Source organism: Nerophis lumbriciformis, linkage group LG38 (genome assembly GCF_033978685.3).
Source record: "Nerophis lumbriciformis linkage group LG38, RoL_Nlum_v2.1, whole genome shotgun sequence".
NCBI lineage: Eukaryota > Metazoa > Chordata > Actinopteri > Syngnathiformes > Syngnathidae > Nerophis > Nerophis lumbriciformis.
In genome coordinates, this window is record NC_084585.2 from 16,520,897 (window position 1) to 16,541,088 (window position 20,192).

At 39.7% G+C, this 20,192-nt stretch overlaps 1 protein-coding gene and 1 long non-coding RNA gene across 7 annotated transcripts in view; one reads left to right on the forward strand and one right to left on the reverse strand.

Moving 5' to 3' along the window:
* The window catches only part of sfi1 (SFI1 centrin binding protein), a 52,112-nt gene that overhangs the window by 23,992 nt on the left and 7,928 nt on the right, over nucleotides 1-20,192 (forward strand). For 4 of the 5 annotated variants that reach the window (XM_061932496.2, XM_061932493.1, XM_061932492.1 and 1 more), the window contains exons 13-22: nucleotides 1,746-1,876; nucleotides 1,958-2,039; nucleotides 2,107-2,270; nucleotides 3,714-3,780; nucleotides 3,889-3,984; nucleotides 4,110-4,178; nucleotides 7,961-8,078; nucleotides 12,747-12,868; nucleotides 14,054-14,131; nucleotides 15,746-15,814. In XM_061932496.2, the coding sequence (XP_061788480.1) occupies nucleotides 1,746-1,876; nucleotides 1,958-2,039; nucleotides 2,107-2,270; nucleotides 3,714-3,780; nucleotides 3,889-3,984; nucleotides 4,110-4,178; nucleotides 7,961-8,078; nucleotides 12,747-12,868; nucleotides 14,054-14,131; nucleotides 15,746-15,814 (996 nt within the window). The remainder of the gene's footprint in view (nucleotides 1-1,745; nucleotides 1,877-1,957; nucleotides 2,040-2,106; nucleotides 2,271-3,713; nucleotides 3,781-3,888; nucleotides 3,985-4,109; nucleotides 4,179-7,960; nucleotides 8,079-12,746; nucleotides 12,869-14,053; nucleotides 14,132-15,745; nucleotides 15,815-20,192) is intronic. The other variant, XM_061932495.1, reaches the window with a different exon arrangement.
* LOC133578239 (uncharacterized) lies at nucleotides 1,702-6,287 on the reverse strand. Of its 2 annotated transcripts, none has more exons than XR_009811828.1 (4): nucleotides 6,039-6,287; nucleotides 2,101-2,227; nucleotides 1,943-1,987; nucleotides 1,702-1,835 (listed from the first exon to the last, which is right to left on the reverse strand). It is a non-coding gene; the product is annotated as an uncharacterized lncRNA (long non-coding RNA). The 2 variants fall into 2 exon arrangements; XR_009811827.1 differs by having other exon boundaries at nucleotides 1,730-1,835; nucleotides 1,921-1,987.

Consider the following 20,192-nt stretch of genomic DNA (forward strand, 5'->3'; position numbering starts at 1 on the left):
TTTCGTCAATTTTACACTCTTTCAATCCAATCAGTGGCCATGATACTGAAAAGCGCGCTCTGGTTTGGTCTTCTTTAGTGGCCAATAGTACTGTTATATTGATATTTGTAGTTTATTTAGCCAAGTTCATGATTGAGAATGATTAATTTAGGACCAGAAAATTGTAGAATATGCTTTTAAAAAATCCCAAAATTATCACAATGTGGTAAAGCTGCAGTATTTGAAGCGTAATGTGGGACGAGATGACTGTAATAATTTATTCTACCTTTTTTTTGTGTGTTTCTACATAGCCCGAAGCGGATGGGGAGTGAGTTTCTTCCCCTCTGGCTTAGAGCTTGACTTAATGTCTAAATAAGTACGTCCACCGCGCAGTTACGTCACGACGTAGCCGAATTGCAAAGGCTTCCAAAACTGCGTGCAAGCTCACGCCAAAATACATGAACCCTATGATTTGACGCTTTAACATTGTTTTTTGTTTTTTTTTAAAAAAGTGTTTTTGAATGTATTTGAATCAGGACATCCATCCCTCCATCCATTTTCTACCGCTTGTCCCTTTTTGGGGTCGCGGGGTGTGCTGCAGCCTATATCAGCTGCATTCGGGCGGAAGGCGGGGTAGGTCGCCACCTCATCGCAGGGCCAACACAGATAGACAGACAGACAACATCCACACTCACATTCACACACTAGGGCCAATTTAGTGTTGCCAATCAACCTATCCCCAGGTGCATGTTTTTGGCGGTGGGAGGAAGCCGGAGTACCTGGAGGGAACCCACGCAATCACGGGGAGAACATGCAAACTCCACACAGAAAGATCCCGAACTCAAGACTACTCAGGACCTTTGTATTGTGAGGCACATACACTAACCCCTGTTCAACCGTGCTGCCCTGAATCAGGACAATACATATTAATTAATGTGTCAGCAAAAACCGCTTCAACGTAAATATGCTGCAATTAGCACAAACGCTAAATTGCATCCATTGTCCAAAACAGGTAGAAAAACACAAACACAGTTAGACACATAGACAATATGGACAGAATAGACAAACAATAACACGACAGGTACAAATAATCAGAGTTTTAAAAGAGAGAGTCCAAAGAGAGGTTTATCTATTGGAGAATGACTGGTTTGACTTCAATCAATTGCTTTAAATATCAGGTAGGTCTCACAGTTTCTTATCTGCTCCAATAAAGTATTCCATAATGTTGTGCCTCGAATAGACGGTATTATTTACTCCACTGTTGTTTTTTTACATATAAAATCCATCAAGGGCGGAGAATCAAATCCATTCAGAACTTTAAAAATAAGGGAAGCATCCAGAAACTTTTGATTGTTTTCCAAATCTAAAATAGTATACTTACTAACAACATTGTGATAATGCAAGAGGTTCCCATCTATAGAGTTTTAAATGTTTCTTAAACAGAGACTTGAATGGGCTCCAAGTATTCTCAGATGTATGGGACAAAGTGGTGTGGCATTAGTTTGATGTGACTAAATATCATAGTGTGCATATAAACCTTTGCAGACTCTACCGTCAAGTATGGTCTTATATGTTTAAAGTTTGCCAAGTTAAATTGAACAATTTTAGGTATTTTTTTAACAGGGTCTTTCAAAGTTAAGTTTGAATCAAATAGTTTAACACGAGTATCTGACATTATAACAACATTTATAAGTCAGAAAAGACAAATTGATCATAGGTGCCCTTTAAGACATCTACACATAATTTATTTGGCGATTGTGATGCAGGAGCTGGAGTGGCGTGCGGATATCTGGTTTGCAGAGCACTTGTTGCCACGATACCTGAACTCCTGGATTGAGTTTACTCTGCAGAAAAGGCTGAAGACAGACAGGAAACGCAGGGCAGATGTTTACAATATGTGCGTAAATTTCCCACCTTTCTCTCTATTCATCATGTCCAGACCTCCGTAACGATTATTTGTCACCTTGCTAATCTCCAGGCAGCGCCTGTGCACCTGGGTGTTGCACACCTGGCAGGAACGGGCGGAGAAACACAAAGACGAGATGCTGTCACAGCGAATGGTATGTTGTCCCTTGGTTGATGCTTGCAGCATCAACGCAGCGAGTGAAACTGGACATATACCCTCAGGCCATTCTTCACGAAGAGCAAAGTCGTCTGCAGAGAGTCTGGGCTTGCTGGAGGCAGCGGGCCCAGCAGCGGATGGGAGAAGAGAAAGAGAAGAGGCAGGAGCAAAAGTATTCTCTTGTCCCTGTGAAACAGCAAGAAGACGCCATTACTGAGTTGCCGGACAGGTGAGAAGTAGAGCACTGTTGGTTTCTAAAACAAGAAGCAGACACATTTTACCCACGTTTCCACTAGGTTGCATAGTTGCATTTAATGTCTTGTTGGAATGCTTGAGAACATCCAGACACAAAGTGATGATACTGGTTTAAAAAATTACCCCAATGCAGTACATATCTCACAAAATGTAGTATTTTCTTCACGTTTCAGGAAACTTTGATTATATCTTCTAAAGGGGACAATGCTATAGAAATTAAAGGGGCTATTTGCAACTTCTTTAAAGCTAAACATTTTTTAAACCAAAATGTATACCAAGAACACCACTGGCTAGCTTATGTTACTGGTTTAAGAGAAAATATTTAACAAATAAATATCTATTTCTCACAATTACAAGTTAAACTTTATAAAACACTTGAGTGCGGACAGAAGGAAATGTTCCTTTGATTAGCCCATGTGGCTTGCCCACCCACAGGAGACATTTTTAAAACGGAGGCAATGGCCACCGTGCTGCCGTTACACAGGTAAGCGAAAGCATAAATCACTCAAAAACACAGCTTTCGCGAAGTGGCCAAATTAGCTTCGTCCTTTTTCTCCCTGTGTCTACTTGGGAGGGGCATATTTTCGATGGTTTGACTTTGAACAAGGAACAGGACGGGTTACAATAATCGCGGCTGTCTGAAAACCAGCACCCTTTAAGCAGCTCCTATCTAACCTTGACACACAGCAACTTGTACTGCTGTCGGTGTACTGCAGGGCTATTCAACTGGTATTCCGGGGGGCAAAACCGGCCCCTATAAGCTAGGTTCAAATCTTGGGGGTGTAATGTATAAACTTTTTTTAATTGTTGCTTTTCTTCAATTTTATTAATGCTGCTTCCACTTGATGTACGGAGACCTTGAGTGCCTTGAAAAGCGCCTTACGAAAAGTTGTTATTATAATTATTAAGTGCAGCTGGGATAGGCTCCAGCACCCCCCACGACCCCAGATGGACAAGCGAAAGAAAATGGATGGATGAAACTTCAGTCTCGCTCTTAAATGTTTTGATTTATGAGGGCGTTATTGATAACTACAAAATGGAACTAAAGTACCTGCGTAGTGCGGTCACAATTTATCGAGCACATCCAGCGAATGGTGCATGTTATGACCTGTGAAATAATTATTTATGTTACAATTCATTCCAGGCCTTTAATTTTCCTTCCTGTCTTTGTACTTTTTTGTCAGTTGTGATGTGAAATGGGTCTTAATTTTTTATTTATCATGGTCTTAAAAAAAGTATTCAAAAGTTTTAAAATTGACCTGCAAGAGACCCGGAAGAGCATAGATTGTCTTCTGACAATAACCCACAGCCATTATTATTGAAATAGCTTTTGTGAGATTCGGTATACTATTTTTTTAATCATATTTCTTAGTTACAATACTAATCATTGTAAAGGATTTTGGTTTGTGTGTACCAGTGAGCAGCAGGCTTGTCTTCAGGGTGATCTGTGCTGCATGAGAAGGGCTCTGACCAGGTGGAAAAAGGTGCCTTTTTCCCCCACTCGTTACTCATTTCATAAGTGTTAATATTAATGAGTGATACGGCCTATACGAGGTGAAACGTTGACTTTTATACAGTAGTGTTTGTCTCAGTTTGTCCAGAGACAGAAGTTGAAGACAAGAAAGCTGGAGCACAAGCAGCATTGCCAAGAAAACCAAGTCAACAAGCAGAGTGTTGTGACCTGTGAGGTACATACAGTATATAGTATTTACTGTAGACATAGTCAATTTACACATAAGTATCTCAATAAATTGTGCAGGTGTACTTATTGTTGTGTCCCGAATGTACATGATTTATTTAGTTTAACTTCCAGGTCCAGCACAACGTGTCTAAGAAGACAGTGCAAGCACTCTGGCATTGGGCCCTCACTCTTCAAGCCAAGGTACTGTATCTCCTACTCTACCTTCTTTTTTTATGCTTTACTGTGCACAGGAAGACACTTGCACAGTTTTTGTTGCATTTATTTTAGAAACCCTACTAATCAGACTTGGGCAATCATTTTGACTCGGGGGCCACATTAGTCGGTAAAAATGCATCCGGGTGCCAGTGTGTATTAGTATATATATATATATATATATATATATATATATATATTACATATATATATATATATATATATATATATATATATATTACATATATCTATATACATATATCTATATACATATATATATATACATATATCTACCGAAAGATGCGTATACGTTGGACCTCCTCGCTAGCATCGGAATACTACGCCGGCTACATCCAGCGGCCTGTAAAGCAGCGGAGCCTAGTACCCAGAGGAGACGTAAGCGTTGTGATCGGAAGCAGAAGCGGGGATGCCGAGCGGGGCTAACAACAAAGCTAAAGGCTAATCCTCACAGAACGCCGCTTCCTTCCATCCTGCTTTCAAATGTCCGCTCCCTGGAGAACAAACTGGACTACCTGAAGCTGGATTTATATGAAAGACGCGAGATGAGAGACTGCTGCGTCATATTTCTCACAGAAAAATGGTTGAAACCATCCGTTCCGGACGAGGCAGTTAGCATCGAGGGGCTAACTATGTTTCGCTCGGACAGGAGCAGAACTCTCACTGGTAAATCCCGAGGCGGTGGTGTTTGTATACACATCAATAACAACTGGTGCAACAACGGGAAGATAGTCTCATGTCACTGCTCTCCCGATGTAGAACTATTAACTATAAAATGCAGGCCATTTTATTTACCCCGGGAATTCAGTGCTATGATCTTCACAGCAGTGTACATTCCTCCCAGTGCTAACACCAAAGAAGCTTTGAATGCTTTGTACTGCTCCATCAATGAACTGCAATCTACACATCCAGAGGGAGTTTTCATCGTGGCAGGGGATTTTAACCAAGCTAACATGAAAACTGTGTTCCCTCATTTGCATCAATATGTGAATTTTGCAACCAGGGGTGGAAGCACATTGGACATGGTGTTCAGCAATATTAAACATGCGTTTAAAGCTGCACCACGCCCCCACCTCGGCTCCTTAGATCATCTATCTGTGATGCTAATTCCTGCATACAAACCCCTGCTGATCAGGAAGCAAGCTACAGTGAAGCAGGTGAGGACCTGGCCAGAGGGAGCAATAGAAGAATTACAAGACTGTTTTGAAACCACAGACTGGGACATGTTCAAGGCAGCCGCCACCGATATATATATCTATCTATATACAGGTATACATATACACATATATATACATATATATATAAATATATATACACATATATATATACAGTATATACTGTATATACACACATATATATATATATATACATATATATATATATTAGGGCTGGGCAACGATTAAAAATGTTAATCATTAATCGCACTATTTCTCCGATTAATCACGATTAACTGCATTGTATACGCAAAACCCAATAATGAATTCAAAAGTAGTGTGCACCTTTATTGGAATATTCTCCCATATGAACAAAAGCGCCAAAACATTGGTTGTGCAATCACAATTTAAATCAGTACTTGTTAAATAGTAGCAGTTAAATAGCATATTTTATGAAAATCAACTCAAAAAATGTCAATACAAACATTCAAGTTTATTGCCACTGCCAGGGTACTTAAGTTATATAAAATATATACATCAGCAAATAACAAAAATATATATTAAGAAAAAGGGTGTTTAATATGTACAGCAATTTACCTAATTTTTCCCACTCACATCAACTCATTTTATATTTTTCTACAATAAACTATGCCAAAAAAACTCATAACAGACATACCTTTTTTTTTTTAATGGAAACAAAAAGAACAGGGCGTCACACACGGTCCACAGTACAGAGGATTTCTCTCCACAGCTCCGAGCGTCAGTGCTCACTCTAGCGCATTAATTCAATCATTTATGCATACATGTAGAAATAATAATAATAATAAATAAAATAGTAATAATAAAAGGTAAATAAAGCATAAAATGGTCTCAAATAAATTGATTAAATAAAAAACAGTATATAAAATATATACATCAGCAAATAACAAAAATATATATTAAGAAAAAGGGTCTTTAATATGTGCAGCAATTTACCTAATTTTTCCCACTCACATCAACTCATTTTATATTTTTCTACAATAAACTATGCCAAAAAAACTCTTAACAGACATACCTTTTGTTTTTATGGAAACAAAAAGAACAGGGCGTCACACGGTCCACAGTACAGAGGATTTCTCTCCATAGCTCCGAGCGTCAATGCTCACTCTAGCGCATTAATTCAATCATTTATGCATACATGTGGAAATAATAATAATAATAAATAAAATAGTAATAATGAAAGGTAAATAAATAATAAAATGGTCTCAAATAAATTAATTAAATAAAAAACAGTATATAAAATATATACATCAGCAAATAACAAAAATATATATTAAGAAAAAGGGTCTTTAATATGTGCAGCAATTTACCTAATTTTTCCCACTCACATCAACTCATTTTATATTTTTCTACAATAAACTATGCCAAAAAACTCATAACAGACATACCTTTTTTTTGATGGAAACAAAAAGAACAGGGCGTCACACACGGTCCACAGTACAGAGGATTGCTCTCCACTACAGAATAAAGAAAGAAATAATGCACACTCATATTAATACCACAGCGGCACACAAGATGTCCACACAGACACGCAGCCGAGTTTTTGACCCGTGCGCAAACTCACGAGACCAGGAAACCCCGTAATAACTGCCGCTAGCATTAAGCTAATCCACACATCATTTAACATATAAAAGTCCGTTTTTTACAACAATTTAACAAACAGAAAGTTTGGGAATTTAACCCGCATGCTTAGCGGCACGTCACAAGACAGTGTGCATTCTTATAAAACACTTTAAGAGCGACAACCAAAAAGTTTATAAAAAAAAAATAAATAAAGGGAGAGAGACATATACGTGACTTAGCAGCTCCGAGCGTCAGTGCTCACTGAAGCTGGTCACACAGGTGCGACGCCAAATCACCCCCCAGGGAAACAAAAAGGTATGTAACGGAAAATAATACAGTGGAACCTATTTACAATGAGAGACACTTTTGGGGAAGTTCACAACAAAAAATGATGTGAATAAATGACCAAAATAAAAATAAAATAAAATAAAATTTAGCTCGGCCACATATACCTCTATGCATTGGCTGAAGTTTGAGCCATCGTCCTCTGCAACAAAAGGCAAGGACGGTGACAGCTGGGATATTAATGCTACAATGTGTTTATTTTAACAACACATTCACCTTCAAACGGAGCTTGAGGCTCCTCTTGTCTCGATATTTTTCGCTTTCTTTTACTTGCTCATTATACATATTGTCGTTTGGAGACCAACCCTTCTCTCCACCTGCAGCCAACGTTTGGTGCATCTGAACCGCTGACTGGTTAGCGGTTGTATGCTGTCAGTCATTGCGGTGCGGCACTCGGCAACGTTAGCAAGAAACGGCAGCGCCAGAGAGCCAATTAATGAGCTTGAGAGCGGTGTAAAGGGAAAGGCTCCAGCTTCAGCGGCCGTTTTCCGCTTGGTGTGATTGTTTGACTACCGGTAATAATAGAATAGCATTGTATTTAAACAGGGATCAGAACTGCTTTTTGAAATCATGTTTCCCCCAACCTCAAATTGCGTCCCTGGTACGAAGACTCTCCGTGGTTGCTAATTTAATTTGTGTGTTTTTTTAAAGGTTTTCCTGGCTTGGAGAGAAAAAACTAAGTGTGTGGTATTTGAGCAGCACCAACAGAGGGAAGCACTCAGCATGGCCCAAAGTATTTTAAATCAAGGCAAGAATCAACCACAGACAGGTACAAAAGACTTATTGTTAGACTAAAAGCATTTTTTTATTAAAGACTCTTTTCCAGTTCATTTGCTGTTAAAATGTGGGACTTTTCCCAGGAAAATTATGGATTTTAATCATTAAGCTAAAATGGTCTGCCATATGGGAGTTTTCTGGGAAAACAGGAGGGTTGACAGGTACAAACCCCGTTTCCATATGAGTTTGGAAATTGCGTTAGATGTAAATATAAACGGAATACAATGATTTGGAAATCATTTTCAACCCATATTTAGTTGAATATGCTACAAAGACAACATATTTGATGTTCAAACTGATAAACTTTTTTTTTTTTGCAAATAATCATTAACTTTAGAATTTGATGCCAGCAACACTTGACAAAGAAGTTGGGAAAGGTGGCAATAAATACTGATAAAGTTGAGGAATGCTCATCAAACACTTATTTGGAACATCCCACAGGTGTGCAGGCTAATTGGGAACAGGTGGGTGCCATGATTGGATATAAAAACAGCTTCCCAAAAAATGCTCAGTCTTTCACAAGAAAGGATGGGGCGAGGTACATCCCTTTGTCCACAACTGCGTGAGCAAATAGTCAAACAGTTTAAGAACAACGTTTCTCAAAGTGCAATTGCAAGAAATTTAGGGATTTCAACATCTACAGTCCATAATATCATCAAAAGGTTCAGAGAATCTGGAGAAATCACTCCACGTAAGCGGCATGGCCGGAAACCAACATTGAATGACCGTGACCTTCGATCCCTCAGACGGCACTGTATCAAAAACCGACATCAATCTCTAAAGGATATCACCACATGGGCTCAGGAACACTTCAGAAAACCACTGTCACTAAATACAGTTGGTCGCTACATCTGTAAGTGCAAGTTAAAGCTCTACTATGCAAAGCGAAAGCCATTTATCAACAACATCCAGAAACACTGCCGGCTTCTCTGGGCCCGAGATCATCTCAGATGGACTCATGCAAAGTGGAAAAGTGTTCTGTAGTCTGACGAGTCCACATTTAAATAAATAAATGATAAATGGGTTATACTTGTATAGCGCTTTTCTACCTTCAAGGTACTCAAAGCGCTTTGACAGTATTTCCACATTCACCCATTCACACACACATTCACACACTGATGGCGGGAGCTGCCATGCAAGGCGCTAACCAGCAGCCATCAGGAGCAAGGGGTGAAGTGTCTTGCCCAAGGACACAACAGATGTGACTAGGATGGTAGAAGGTGGGGATTGAACCCCAGTAACCAGCAACTCTCCGATTGCTGGCACAGCCACTCTACCAACTTCGCCACGCCGTCAAATTGTTTTTGGAAATATTCGACATCGTGTCATCCGGACCAAAGGGGAAGCGAACCATCCAGACTGTTATCGACGCAAAGTTCAAAAGCCAGCATCTGTGATGGTATGGGGGTGCATTAGTGCCCAAGGCATGGGTAACATACACATCTGTGAAGGCACCATTAATGCTGAAAGGTACATACAGGTTTTGGAACAACATATGCTGCCATCTAAGCGCCGTCTTTTTCATGGACGCCCCAGCTTATTTCAGCAAGACAATGCCAAGCCACATTCAGCACGTGTTACAACAGCGTGGCTTCGTAAAAAAAGAGTGCGGGTACTGCAGTCCAGACCTGTCTCCCATCGAAAATGTGTGACGCATTATGAAGCGTAAAATACAACAGCGGAGACCCCAGACTGTTGAACGACTGAAGCTCTACATAAAACAAGAATGGGAAAGAATTCCACTTTCAAAGCTTCAAAAATTAGTTTCCTCAGTTCCCAATCGTTTATTGAGTGTTGTTAAAAGAAAAGGTGATGTAACACAGTGGTGAACATGCCCTTTCTCATCTACTTTGGCACGTGTTGCAGCCATGAAATTCTAAGTTAATTATTATTTGCAAAAAAAAAAAAAGTTTATGAGTTTGAACATCAAATATGTTGTCTTTGTAGTGCATTCAATTGAATATGGGTTGAAAAAGATTTGCAAATCATTGTATTCCGTTTATATTTACATCTAACACAATTTCCCAACTCATATGAAAACGGGGTTTGTATAAAGTACATACCAGTAGTCTTTTAATTTGATTAGAAAAAGCTTTGTTTTATAATATGTTTCTTTGATTAATTGTTTAATGAGTGTGACTAATAAAAAATGATAAAATCCAGGCACGAAACATTAAATACATGGACCTAGTTTTATACCCACAAGCCTAGGCCTTCGTTTTACTATGAAAGGCCACAGGACATACACAATCCTGTTGAAAGCGCAAAAACAACTTTTGAATGAGAGAGTAAGACAAATCTATTTTACAATTGAAAGCCTCTTTTTTTTTTTTACATAACCCAATTGCATGTAGATATACAGGTCTAATTTGATTTTAGTAATGAAATACAATTTATTTGGAAGCAGTTTGTGTTGTGTGGCCTCACTGGCCTGGAATCAGTCTATCCCCTGGCTCCCTCCCTCTTGCCTCCTCTGACACACACAACCTGTATCACTCTCAGCAGCAAGTTGAGATGTCAGTAGCCGTCCTTTTGGCAATCGGTCATCGTTTTTATACAGAGGACGGCAAATTGGAATTCTATTTTGGTCTGCTGATTTTTTGTTTTGGAGAGTACACCTACTTATCCCTCAGGTTTAAATGAAACCCAGGTGGAAATGTGATTTTGAATAGGGAGAAATATTTTAGAAAAACAGGCCGGCAAATATCCGCCCTTACCTTGGAGCAAATGTGCCGCCTTTTCTCTGCGTTGCCGGGGCATCTGATTGTCCTGACTACACTGCTTTGTGTTCAGGGGAACGGTGACAAGAAAGGACATGGATTTTAAAGTTAAAAGTTAAAGTACCACTGATAGTCACACACACACTAGGTGTGGTGAAATTACCCTCTGCATTTGACCCATCCCCTTATTCCAGCCCCTGAGAGGTGAGGGGAGCAGTGAGCAGCAGCGGTGGCCGCGCTCGGGATAAACCAGGTTTATTCCTGCATTGTGTTTAAATCACAAAAGGATATGTGTGTGAGGTCTTTCTCTGCCAAACATGCCTGTATGAAAACAATGCAATTTCAGCACGCACACACACACACACACACACACACATACACACACACTCACTCACAGGGAGAGAAAAAAACGCAGAGCTACTGTGATATTTAGCTTGCTTTTCTCTCGCCCAAAATGTCCTCAATACTATACTACACTACACTAAATGAAATAAGACAATCAACTTTTCTTATAATCATCACATCAACTTTATTTGTGTTATGTAGTTATTTTAACTCCCCCAAAGTAACTTTTCTTCCTCTATTGCTCCAACACACATATGTGCCTACTTCAGTCAGGTGAAAAGCAAACTGACTGAAAAAGACGGGGCAGCAACGCGACATCCTTTGCCCTTCAAAATCAAGCTGCGTACTGTGACGAAAATAAAGGAAGTACCAAAATAAAACCACAAATGTTCAATAAACTCTCAAATAAATATAATGAGAAACAAAACCAAGTTACAGAAAACAGATTTTGGTGGAAAATACATAAATACATTTTTTCAAATGTTTTACTTCTCACATGTTACATATACTGTATAAAAAGGGCCATAAAAATGGAAATGAGCGGTGGTAGTCACTGAACACGGTAGAACACGGGTTTTTTGTTTTGTTTTTGCTTTTTGTGTGTGCGTGCGCCCTCTCATAGATTGCGCCCTGGGCCACATTGCCTATAGCAAAAACCGACCATGTCCACACATGTTAAAAGTGCAATTTTAATGTTGATGATGTGCATTTATTAGAAAAATAATGTCGGGTATTGCAAGCAGAAAATAGTTGTTCACTGTATGTCAATTATTTTCACAAAAATATGCATTGAGGCATTAAATTGTATTTTGTCCGATTACTCGATTAATCAAATAAACAAATCAATAGATTGCACAGCTGACTGACATCGGACAAATTGCAGTATTTTTATAGATGTGTGTGTGTGTGTGTGTGTGTGTGTGTGTGTGTGTGTGTGTGTGTGTGTGTGTGAGTCTATATTACTGTACTTGATGATTCCTAGGTAAAATGAGTGTAAATGTGGTTAAAGGTGCGTTATTTCATGTTAACATGGCTCTCATAATGATAAAAACTGTAAATAGAAGGCCATAAACAAGTTTTTTATGCTCTAAGTAGAAATGTCTATATCGCTGAAGTTCCCTTATCCTGTTCGGCCTTAGAACCGAACGAGAGATGACTATATTGAACTCTTTATTATAATTATTATTATTTATTTATGTATTTATTTTACATTTTAAAAGATATTGAATTTGAGGTTTTGGGTTAGAAAACTGAGTCTTTCACATCTTATGGCCGAGAAGCTACTTTCTCCCCTAGGAGCGATTAGCCCCAAACATCTCCAAGTGACAGGCACTTATTCTAAAATCAGTGCAATGACACTGCGTCCAACCTGATGTATTAAGTAAACATAAATGAACACTCTTTTTAGTAGGAATTCACCCTAAATAGTACAAATAATAATTATTTAAAACATAAAAGTTCATTAGCTTAATGAATTTGCAAAGGCGATATGGCGTCGACACCTTGCATAGTATCATGAAACAACAATACACTCACTGTTACTAATTCAGTGTTGTTTCGCTATTACTCATTCAGTGTTGTTTGTTTGTCTCCAGAGGTGCTGCTGCAGTGGGAGACAACGGGCACAGAGAAAGCCCAGAGGCATCATGACAACAGATTGCTGCGTAATGCACTGAGGGCATGGAATGAGTATCACCATGCTCGCCTCAAGTACAAGGTTAATTGTTACTATCTCATCGACCTGCATCCAACTCTTGTCAACAATGCAATTCTCTCACCACCATGTGATGCTGACACAAGGGCTGAAACGACAAGAGCCCTTTTCCATCAAAAGTTCAGAAACTTTTGGTTTCTGGGTCCATTAGTTACTGGAACTATAGCTTCCTGTCGAAAAGCATTTCACAGTTCAGGGTAGTTTATACAAATCTGACTGTTGACGAATGGATGAGTGCTAAAGTACGTTTCTACATCGATGCCATGTAAATAATTTTAGGTTAGATTACTTTTACTAATGTGTAAGTCAATAAAATACAAGGCAGCACAATGCAAAACGATGGGATTAAAAAAAAAAGAAAACCGCCCCCTCAGTAAATTTGTCTTGACTCTTGTCTTGTTCTGTATATTGTACAGTATTTTGTATTTCTATAGTGTTTTGTAAATTGTACAGGATTGCTTATTAATTTATTGGATAGTAGTCTGTTTATTTCAATTCTTAGTTGTTTTTCTTATTACTTCTTGTGTAATTTATTTTTAGCCCATATTTGTTCCCACTACCGCACCTTAAATTGGAGTCCTTAATCTCGTTATATGCAAATATAAGGACAATAAAGTCCATTATATTCTATTCTACAAACCCCGTTTCCATGAGTTGGGAAATTGTGTTAGATGTAAATATAAACAGAATACAATGATTTGCAAATCATTTTCAATCCATATTCAGTTGAATATGCTACAAAGACAACATATTTGATGTTAAAACTGATAAATATATATATTTTTTAAAATAATCATTAACTTTAGAATTTTATGCCAGCAACACGTGACAAAGAAGTTGGGAAAGGTGGCAATAAATACTGATAAAGTTGAGGAATGCTCATCAAACACTTATTTGGAACATCCCACAGGTGAACAGGCAAATTGGGAACAGGTGGGTGCCATGATTGGGTATAAAAGTAGATTCCATGAAATGCTCAGTCATTCACAAACAAGGATGGGGTGAGGGTCACCACTTTGTCAAACTGTTCAAATTGTTGAACAGTTTAAGAAAAACCTTTCTCAACCAGCTATTGCAAGGAATTTAGGGATTTCACCATCTACGGTCCGTAATATCATCAAAAGGTTCAGAGAATCTTGAGAAATCACTGCACGTAAGCAGCTAAGCCCGTGACCTTCTATCCCTCAGGCTGTACTGCATCAACAAGCGACATCAGTGTGTAAAGGATATCACCACATGGGCTCAGGAACACTTCAGAAACCCACGGTCAGTAACTACAGTTGGTCGCTACATCTGTAAGTGCAAGTTAAAACTCTCATATGCAAGGCGAAAACCGTTTATCAACAACACCCAGAAACGCCGTCAGCTTCGCTGGGCCTGAGCTCATCTAAGATGGACTGATACAAATTGGAAAAGTGTTCTGTGTTCTGACGAGTCCACATTTCAAATTGTTTTTGGAAACTGTGGACGTCGTGTCCTCCGGACCAAAGAGGAAAAGAACCTTCCGGATTGTTATAGGCGCAAAGTTGAAAAGCCAGCATGTGTGATGGTATGGGGGTGTATTAGTGCCCAAGACATGGGTAACTTACACATCTGTGAAGGCACCATTAATGCTGAAAGGTACATGCAGGTTTTGGAGCAACATATGTTGCCATCCAAGCAACGTTACCATGGACGCCCCTGCTTATTTCAGCAAGACAATACCAAGCCACGTGTTACATCAATGTGGTTTCATAGTAAAAGAGTGCGGGTACTAGACTGGCCTGCCCGTAGTCCAGACCTGTCTCCCATTGAAAATGTGTGGCGCATTATGAAGCCTAAAATACCACAACGGAGACCCCCGGACTGTTGAACAACTTGAGCTGTACATCAAGCAAGAATGGGAAATAATTCCACCTGAGAAGCTTAAAAAAATGTGTCTCCTCAGTTCCCAAACGTTTACTGAGTGTTGTTAAAAGGAAAGGCCATGTAACACAGTGGTGAACATGCCCTTTCCCAACTACTTTGGCACGTGTTGCAGCCATGAAATTCTAAGTTAATTATTATTTGCAAAAAAAAAAAAAAAAAGTTTATGAGTTTGAACATCAAATATCTTGTCTTTGTAGTGCCTTCAATTGAATATGGGTTGAAAAGGATTTGCAAATCATTGTGTTCCGTTTACATTTACATCTAACACAATTTCCCAACTCATATGGAAACGGGGTTTGTAAATGATGAATTCATGAGAGAAGTGGTCTGATTACCCACTATTTAAGGGGTATCAAACACACACAAAGTTCCTGCAACTCGAAAGTTCTTATCGTTCTTCTTTCTCTCAGTTGTCAAGTATCTTATAATTAAAATACAAAAGAACTAAAACATAAACAAACTGTATCTGCATAGAGTGAAAGGGTGCATGCGTGCACAAAAAAACAAAACAAACAAACTTGCCAGTTTTCTCAACTATTGCTGCTCTTTTCAATTAGTGGCCCTTTTTATATTGAGATGGTGGCACATTTGCTCCATAGTAAGGGCAGGAAATTGCCAGCCTGTTTTTCTAAAACAAATGCGTAATATTCCTCTTTTTTTCAAAAATCGCCTCAGGTGCACATCATTAACACCTCCGCCCATCTCACCCACGAGCCGTAAATGGGAAATGGCAAAATTCCTGTAAAGGTTACTGCAGTGAAAATGGGCCTCAGGGTGGAGCAGATGCAGCATTGTCTTGAAAACCAAGTTGCCAAGCAGAGCTTTGTTACCTGGTCAGTACATACAGTATACAAAGCTCAATGATACAACGATTAGTCCACACTCAAAGTACACACAAAAATGTCATTAGATTGTGTAATTGCACCTATTGTTGTGTCCAGTATGTACATGATTTATTTAGTTTTTTTCCAGGTCCAGCACAACTTTTCTGAGAAGACACAGCTAGCACTCTGGCATCGGGCCCTCACTCTTCAAGCAAAGGTATCTCCTACTCAATGTTCCCTCTATTTGTGCATGTGTGTGAGCAAATGCAATAACTCCCTGAGCATTCAGTGGAGCACTTGTGAGCAACATCAGACGTGCACACCTGTCCGAAAGCTGACATCAAGTTAAAGGCCTACTGAAACCCACTACTACCGACCACGCAGTCTGATAGTTTATATATCAATGATGAAATCTTAACATTGCAACACATGCCAATACGGCCGGGTTAAATTATAAAGTGCAATTTTAAATTTCCCGGGAAACTTCCGGTTGAAAACATCTAGGTATGATGACGTTTGCGCGTGACGTCAAGGGTTGAAGCGAAAGTATTCGGACACCATTGTATCCCAATACAAACAGCTCTGTTTTCATCGCAAAATTCCACAGTATTCTGGACATCTGTGTTGGTGAATCTTTTGCAATTTGTTCAATTAATAATGGAGACTGCAAAGAAGAAACCTGTAGGTGGGATCGGTGTATTAGCGGCGGCTACAGCAACACAACCAGGAGGACTTTGAGTTGGCTAGCAGACGCGCTACCGTGACTACAGCTTTGGCTTCCAAAGATTTGATCGCTTGCCCGTACGTGCGTGTCGCTATGTGCATGTCACGTACGTAACTTTGGGGAAATATATGTTTCTTGCCGACTCTGATGGCGGCCGGGGTGTCGTCGAAAGCTACAACGCTCGCCGCCGCACTGCTGTCCTCACCTTGACTTCCTTCTTCTCCGGGCCGCCGACCGCATCGATGATCGGGTGAAGTCCTTTGTCGCGCCGTCGATCGCTGGAACGCAGGTGAGCACCGGTGTTGATGAGCAGATGAGAGCTGGCGTAGGTGGAGAGCTAATGTTTTTAGCATAGCTCTGTCAAGGTCCCGTAGCTAAGTTAGCTTTAATGGCGTAGTTAGCTACAGCATTGCTAGGCTTTGCCAGACGGCACAGCATTAACCGTGTGGTTACAGGTCCAGAGTTTGGTAGTATTGTTGATCTTCTGTCTATCCTTCCAGTCAGGGGCTAATTTCTTTTGTTTCTATCTGCATTTAAGCACAATGCTATCACGTTAGCTCCGTAGCTAAAGTGCTTCACCGATGTATTGTCGTGGAGATAAAAGTCACTGTAAATGTCCATTTCGCGTTCTCGACTCTCATTTTCAAGAGGATATAGTATCCGAGGTGGTTTAAAATACAAATCCGTGATCCACAATACAAAAAGGAGAGAGTGTGGAATCCAATGAGCCCTTGTATCTAAGTTACGGTCAGAGCGAAAAAAGATGCGTCCTGCACTGCACTCTAATCTTTCACTCTCACGTTCCTCATCCACGAATCTTTCATCCTGGCTCAAATTAATGGGGTAATCGTCACTTTCTCGGTCCGAATCGCTCTCGCTGCTGGTGTAAACAATGGGGAAATGTGAGGAGCCCTTCAACCTGTGACGTCACGCTACTTCCGGTACAGGCAAGGCTTTTTTATCAGCGACCAAAAGTTGCGAACTTTATCGTCGATGTTCTCTACTAAATCCTTTCAGCAAAAATATGGCAATGTCGCAAAATGATCAAGTATGACACATAGAATGGATCTGCTATCCCCGTTTGAATAAAAAATTTTCATTTCAGTAGGCCAGTGGTTCTCAACCTTTTTTCAGTGATGTACCCCCTGTGAACATTTTTTAAATTCAAATACCCCCGGCCTAGTCAGAGCAAAGCATTTTTCGTTGAAAAAAAGAGATCCATCCATCCATTTCTACCGCTTATTCCCTTCGGGTTCGCGGGGGGTGCTGGAGCCTATCTCAGCTACAATTGGGCGGAAGGCGGTGTACACCCTGGACAAGTCGCCACCTCATCACAGGGCCAACACAGATAGACAACATTCACACTCACATTCACACACTAGGGCCGATTTAGTGTTGCCAATCAACCTATCCCTAGGTGCATGTTTTTGGAAGTAGGAGGAAGCACGGTGGCAGAGGGGTTAGTGCGTCTGCCTCACAATACGAAGGTCCTGAGTAGTCATGGGAAAAAAAGAGATAAAGAAGTAAAATACAGCACTATGTCATCAGTTTCTGATTTATTAAATTGTATAACAGTGCAAAATATTGCTCAATTGTAGTGGTCTTTCTTGAACTATTTGGAAAAAAATATATAAAAATAACTAAAAACTTGTTGAAAAATAAACAAGTGATTCAATTATAAATAAAGGTTTCTACACAGAAGTAATCGTCAACTTAAAGTGCCCTCTTTGGGGATTGTAATAGAGATCCATCTGGATTCATGAACTTAATTCTAAACATTTCTTCACAAAAAAAGAAATCTTTAACATCAATATTTATGGAACATGTCCACAAAAAATCTAGTTGTCAACACTGAATATTGCATTGTTGCATTTCTTTTCACAGTTTTTTTTGACAGACAATTTTAAAAAATCTCACGTACCCCTTGGCATACCTTCAAGTACCCCTAGGGGTACGCGTACCCCCATTTGAGAACCACTGCAGTAGGCCTTTAAAGGTTTTATATTAGTAATCAAATGACATTTTTTTCTAATATAAGTGGCCCACTTAAATGGATATAACAAACACAATCTTGTTTTTCATGAACTGTGTTTTATGTCTAAGTGGGGGTCCAACTTTGGAAATAATTTGTACCCCTTTCAGAGATCACATTTAGTTCCGCTTAATATATATTTTTATTTGCATTTCTGTAATCCAGTAAGAGCATTCCATGATTAATATTCATACGACAAATGAACATTCTTAATAAGTGACAGTAGAATAAGCACATCTGTTTGGGGAGTCAGAGTGTAACGATTTGGAATTGACACTTTGTGTGGTGTTGGAGTTATCTGACTTTTTGTGTGGTCGTAAATGCATCACTGGCGAAGTGTGGTGATTGTGTGCGTTGGTGCAAGTGAGAGAGAGAGAATGGCTGCTGTCGATATGACAGATGACAAAGAGTTGGTTTAAGCCTGGTTTATACGGCAGACAAAACAGTTTTGCTAGAATTTTTTTTTTTTACGATGTTTTTGTTGTAGTTACGGCCGACAAACAATTTTGCTCAATAAAGTGATGGATGGAATTCCTGCCCTCTTTAAATTGTCTCTACAGACGTAATAATTTAACAGTGTTGACGAACATTGTTTTCTCTGTTGTGGCCGCTTGACATCACCTGTTACTCACAGTTGCATTGCAAGATCATACATAACAAATTATCTGTTTATTTTGTTTATAGTTCAGATGGGATTTGATTTTGTGTGCAGCATAGATTTGATGTGCGCAGAGGGCGTGTGAGCAATGTGCAATTGCGCAGGCGCGCACCTCAGAGGGAATGTTGCTCCTACTCTGCCTTCTTCTTTCTTTATGCTTTACTGTGCGCAGGAAGACTCTTGGACAGGTTTTGATTTGTTTTTTAGGAACTCTCTTAATTCTTGACGTGTATTAAGAAGTACTCTACCAGGCGAGGACTAAATTTGGATTTCAGATGCGTGGGTGTGGACACAACTGGCTTGAGTAAGAGGGCGTGGCTTGAAGTGATCCGATGCATGTTTTTGTCGTAATATGAATACATTGGAAAATAATTGTTCATTAATTTATTATTTATGTACAAAATAACAATAAGAGGGGGCGTGGCTGAGATGGTCCAACGGTCGTCAAGAAACTTTAGAGAGTTCCTTGTACCAATCCAGCTTCCGCCATCTTAGTCATTGCTGTTGTGTCCTTGGGCAACCCACCTTGCTCCCAGTGCCACCCACACTGGGACTACAGATGGAAATGAGCAACTATGCTATAATCTGTCTCATTTATAGTCTATACAGCAGATTGTTAATGTGCACTGTCTTGAAAAAAAACTTTATCAGTTTTTTAAGCTCCCATGATGATTTAATGTTTACCTCATAGGCCCTAGCTGAGGTTCACAAGCATCGTTCTTTGCAACAAAAGGCAAGCACGTGAGGCATTACACAGGAATTGACAGACAAGAAAGTATATTATGTTTTCTTATTTTCCGAGTGATGACAGCTGGGATGTTAAAGTTACAATGTTTTATTTCAAAATATTCACCTTCAAACGAAGTATGAGGCTCCTCTTGATTTTTTTTTTTCTTTCTTTTATTCGCTCTTGATACATATTGTCGTTTGGAGGCCAACTCTTCTCTCCACCTGCATCCAACTGCCCGTCAGCACATCTGAACCGCTGATTGGTTAGCTGCTGCGTGCTGTCAATCATTGCGGTGCGGTGCGGTGCTGTGGAACGTTGGTAAGAAACGATAGTACCAGAGAGCCAATTAAAGAGCTCGTGGGCGGTCGAAAGAGACAGGCTTCAGCTTCAGCGGCCGTTTTCCGCTTGGTGCGATTGTTTGACTTGTCTCCATTTAATATACAGGGTTCGT